Source organism: Meleagris gallopavo, chromosome 21 (assembly GCF_000146605.3).
Source record: "Meleagris gallopavo isolate NT-WF06-2002-E0010 breed Aviagen turkey brand Nicholas breeding stock chromosome 21, Turkey_5.1, whole genome shotgun sequence".
Classification (NCBI taxonomy): Eukaryota; Metazoa; Chordata; class Aves; order Galliformes; family Phasianidae; genus Meleagris; species Meleagris gallopavo.
In genome coordinates, this window is record NC_015031.2 from 895,931 (window position 1) to 900,048 (window position 4,118).

At 51.3% G+C, this 4,118-nt stretch overlaps 2 protein-coding genes across 2 annotated transcripts in view; one reads left to right on the plus strand and one right to left on the minus strand.

Annotated features, from left to right (window-relative positions):
- Positions 1–793: 793 nt before the first annotated feature.
- Positions 794–2,917, minus strand: CHCHD2 (coiled-coil-helix-coiled-coil-helix domain containing 2). Its single transcript, XM_010721741.2, has 4 exons — positions 2,761–2,917; positions 2,104–2,329; positions 1,388–1,544; positions 794–1,035 (listed from the first exon to the last, which is right to left on the minus strand). The coding sequence occupies exons 1-4, from the start codon at positions 2,808–2,810 to the stop codon at positions 1,025–1,027; spliced, it is 444 nt and encodes a 147-aa protein (XP_010720043.1). The 5' UTR covers positions 2,811–2,917; the 3' UTR covers positions 794–1,024.
- Positions 2,809–4,118, plus strand: part of CCT6A (chaperonin containing TCP1 subunit 6A) — a 7,273-nt gene continuing 5,963 nt past the window's right edge. The window contains exon 1 of the mRNA XM_003211732.3: positions 2,809–2,842. Within this exon, the coding sequence (XP_003211780.2) occupies positions 2,809–2,842 (34 nt within the window). The remainder of the gene's footprint in view (positions 2,843–4,118) is intronic.

A 4,118-nucleotide genomic window follows, 5' to 3' on the forward strand; every position in this document is an offset into this window, starting at 1 on the left:
GCTCTTAGTCCTCTTTTCACCGCTTTGCTGACCGGCGCAGCGATCCGGGCTTTTTGCAGCTCTTTGCGCTGCTTCGCCCGAACCACCCGGAATTGGTTTTTCTGCCCCGCCCCTCCTCGCCGGGCGGCCCCGAGCGCTAATTTTATCCGTTCGCTTCCAGGAAATGCGGCACAGAGAGGTGAGGCTCTAAGGAACAGGTGGGACGCATGACAGCGGCTCAGCAAACAAGAAGGTATTTTGGGGTACTTTTAAAATGAGTTGTGTTACTGGGGGCTACAAGTCCCACACAAGTGTTTCAGCCATCTTATCGTGGAAGCGTGCAGCTGCGCGGTATGGCACGGGTTGCTCGTGTAACGCTCCACCGGGTTTTGAAATAGAGGGGTGGCATTTCTCAGCCTCTTGAAACTGAATACAGAGGCTGTAGACAGAACTGTTGATTGGATGCAAGCTGACCTGCTGCACGCAGAGCATTGCAAAGTCAGCCATAACCTCCCTCCTCACCACACTGTAATAAGCAGAAGTTGCCCCTGGGGTTCAGATATTCCAGGAAGTGTCAATCCAACCCCTGAGCCAAAGGCTCTTCCTGGTGTGCTGCAGCTCCAGCCTGCAGGCATTTTTCATGCCAGGACACCTGGCAAGCACGCTCAGCCTGCTCAAGTCACTTCATGCCCGCTCACCTTCAAACCTCAATTCACCCAGCAGTCCAAAACCCCCCAGAGCAAGGTACCTCCAGACAGTTTATTTGTATACCACATCACTCACATTCAACACAACAATTAAAGAAACAAAATAGTTAGCCCCAATCAACTCATTCCACTTTATTGATCATTTCTTCCATTTTGTGCTCAATTAGTTTGCAGTTGTATCACAGCTGTAGAGGCTATGACAGAAATGAAGCCACAAAGACAACAGTGTGACTACACAAAACTAACAAGATACCAGACAGCTTTAGACTATTAGCAAAGCTTTTTCATTCATAGGTCAGTTCTTGTAAGGTGGTCTTCAGCAGCCTTGGTCTGGAGGCTTAAGCTAAACCTGTAAGGTAAGAAGTTACAACTGTTAATCACGTGAGGTTTTAGACCTAGAGAGGGGATGGTGCCCATCCCTGCAGATCCTTAGGGTCAGGCTGGAGGGCTGTGAGCACTGATGGAGCTGTGGGTGTCCCTGTGCATTGTGGGCACTGGGACCAGATGGCCTCTAGGAGTCCATTCCATCTCAAACCACTCCATCATCCCTGCTATAAGGCAGACACAGGCTAAGATGTTCCCCCTCACCACCCAGTATTTGCTGAAAGGTGGTGAAGATTCAGCAGTCCAGACTCCCCCGTATTTGGCAGTTTCTTGTCCTCCCCCATCAGCACACTTGGCTGGTACTTCTGTGTGCTTACCATTAGCAAACCTGCACTGCTTCAGCACTTCACTGAAGCCCTCGCACAGCTTGAGGTCAGTCTGGTTCTGGGCACACTCCAGGAACTGCTTCATCTCATACTGGCAAGGAGCAAACTGTTGCTGCTGCTGGTAAGCAGGCTGAGCGGCCTGAGGTTCCTGAAACAGCAGACACCTCTGTAAGCACCCCTGCAACTGCTCCAGCCCATGAAGCCATACCACCCCATGCTGCTTTCTGTGCACTTCTTCCCTGCATTTTTGTCATAGCACATTACTTTTTAAATGGAAACCAATGGGCTGAAGTACAAAGTTTCCAGTGATGAATTAGGCATTCTGAGCAGCTATGCAGGTCACACACACTTAAGTAATTCTACATAATACCCGAGTAGGGCAACAGCACCATACTGATGTCTCAGCAGCACAAGAGGTGACTGCAGGACAAAAATCTTGCAATAGATCTTATCGTTATCAGACCTGGAACATGGAAGTCCCCTGTGAAATCAAGGGTACTGAAAACAACACAGCTGTGTGCATTGCAACACATACATATTGCATGTGTGACCCTCTGAACTACTTCAATTCGGAGACCGAGTCAAGAAAGTTGCTCTAGAATTCCAAGCCAGAACTTGTGCAGTTTTTAAGCCTGCAATAATTACACATCTGTTCTCTCCAGTTAACCCGACCTCAGCAGTCAGCACCCAGCCATGCCTTCCCTTACCTGGTAAGTAATATCAGGCCTGGCAGCCTCAGCACTGCTTCCTCCACCAAAGCCTCCGGTAAGTGCGTGACCTATGGTGTGCCCCACAGCAGAGCCCACAGCGACTCCTGCTGCGGTCGTGGCCATCTGCGCCATCAGCCCGGGCTGTTTTGGAGCAGGAGCAGCCACGGCAGAGGCAGGAGCTGGTGCAGGGGCTGGCGGTGCTGCTCTCATCTGCGGCGCCCGGCTGTGAGGACACACAGAGAGCTCACATTTCTGCTCTAAAGGGCTGAGGCCTTCAGAGAGCAAACATTGGCAATTCCTCCTCGCGTGACCCCACGTGCAGATGGCAAGGACACGGCGTTCCCAGCAGTGTTTTACGCACTGCAGGGAGAGGTTTGCAGCATTGCTTTTTTTTTTTTTTTTTTTTTTAAGGCCAGCACATCCCTATCCCGATAGCACGTTATGGGCAACGAGACCCGACCTGGAAGGGACACAGCCTTATTGCGATAGGGAACCGATCCCCTCTACCCAGCAAAACGCCCACCCCGCTCCAGAGCTCCGAGCAGCGCACGTCCCCTCTGCGTCACCCACCCCGACACGGCTGCGAGGCGTCTGCGGCCTACACGGCCCTGGGGCGGGGACCTGAGAGAAGGCAGAAGGCCCAGCAGTGCTCACCTGGCGGGCGGCGCCACGCGGGACGAGCGGCTGCGTCCCCCCCTCGGCATGGCGGCAAGCGGGAGAGGAACCGAGACAAAACGTAACCGCGCCGAGCCGCGCCGCTGAAGGTCAACAGGCACCCGCTGCGCGCTGCGTCACTTCCGCCGTGCGCCTCTTCCGCCGTAGCGAGGGGCGGTGCTTGTTGTGGCCACGCCCCCCATCCTTCCCGCCTGAGGCGCTGATCCTCCTGGGACCGAGTGAGGGAATGCTTTAGACAAAACGCAACTTATTTTGGGAATCTGCTGCCAGTTCTTAACCTTAGCAGAGCTTTAGAAAAGAATGAACCATTTAATAAGAGTAATAAGAAAGACAAAAATCATTCCATCAGAGTACAATTAAAGCACAGTCCTACAGCTCGCTGCTGTGGTGCAAAGCTGCTGCACCCATAGCATCAATGCATGAATTAATGCCATTAATGCAGCACGGAACTTGTCTGGGTTTTATATGGATAATATTTTTATTACCTAACCTACAGACGATAATGAAAAGGAGCCCAAATGACCAACCTGCGTGAGATTATACCTAATGAGTTGATAAACTCTCAGATAACCTAGACAGGAGGAGGCACTTAAACCACTTTATTTTCCCATTCTAACTGCCTCTCATTCTTACAACATACACAAACACACACACAGCATGCCACTGCCACCCAGTGCTTATTGCTCCCATTCACTGCAGGGCAGTTGGAGCAGACCTTTAAAGGTCCCTTCCAGCTCAAATAATTCAATATTTCTATGATTCTGTGGTTATGAAGTTGATGGCACAACATAAAAAGGGCCTTGTTTGCACTATCTTCAAACTGGTAGCTTCAACATCCTGGGATATACAAGGGATGTAACTATTGCCTGTGACAGCAGCTGTATCTGATGTGGGATGTCGGGGTTCAAACAACTCTTTTTTATTAAGGTTTTCTCAGCTCCTTTTTGATTAATAGCTTTCAATTTCCTTCTGTTTCTGTTGGCAGAAGGGTTCGTTCTTTTTGCTGCAGGCACTTTGCAACGAGTTTCTTTTGGAATTTGCTTTGTTTGCCAGAACAATGCTGTCACGGATGGCAGAACTCGGGACATGAATGCTGCCATTGTGTCGTCTCATCCTGCTTTCCTTGGGAAAACTTGCGGAGGTTGCTTTTGCACGGATTGACATCAGCTAACGAGAGGCGTAAAGAAACGGGAAAGGAAGGAGAACGAGCGGATCAAAGCGTGCGTCCCAGGGTGAACGCCGTGAGCTCCGCGAGCCTCAGCACGGCCGTGAGGAGGAGGAGGGAAACGGGCTTCTCCGGCCCAAAGCGGCGGACGGTGCCGGGCCCGCAGTGCTCC

Bases quoted from the DNA above. Each gene is read 5' to 3' on its own strand.
- CHCHD2 (XM_010721741.2), bottom strand. From the start codon at position 2,810: ATGCCGAGGGGGGGACGCAGCCGCTCGTCCCGCGTGGCGCCGCCCGCC. The intron at 2,330-2,760 runs GTGAGCACTGCT...GTGTCCTCACAG, and splicing joins CGCGTGGCGCCGCCCGCCAG to CCGGGCGCCGCAGATGAGAG. The intron at 1,545-2,103 runs GTAAGGGAAGGC...CTGCTGTTTCAG, and splicing joins GGCCTGATATTACTTACCAG to GAACCTCAGGCCGCTCAGCC.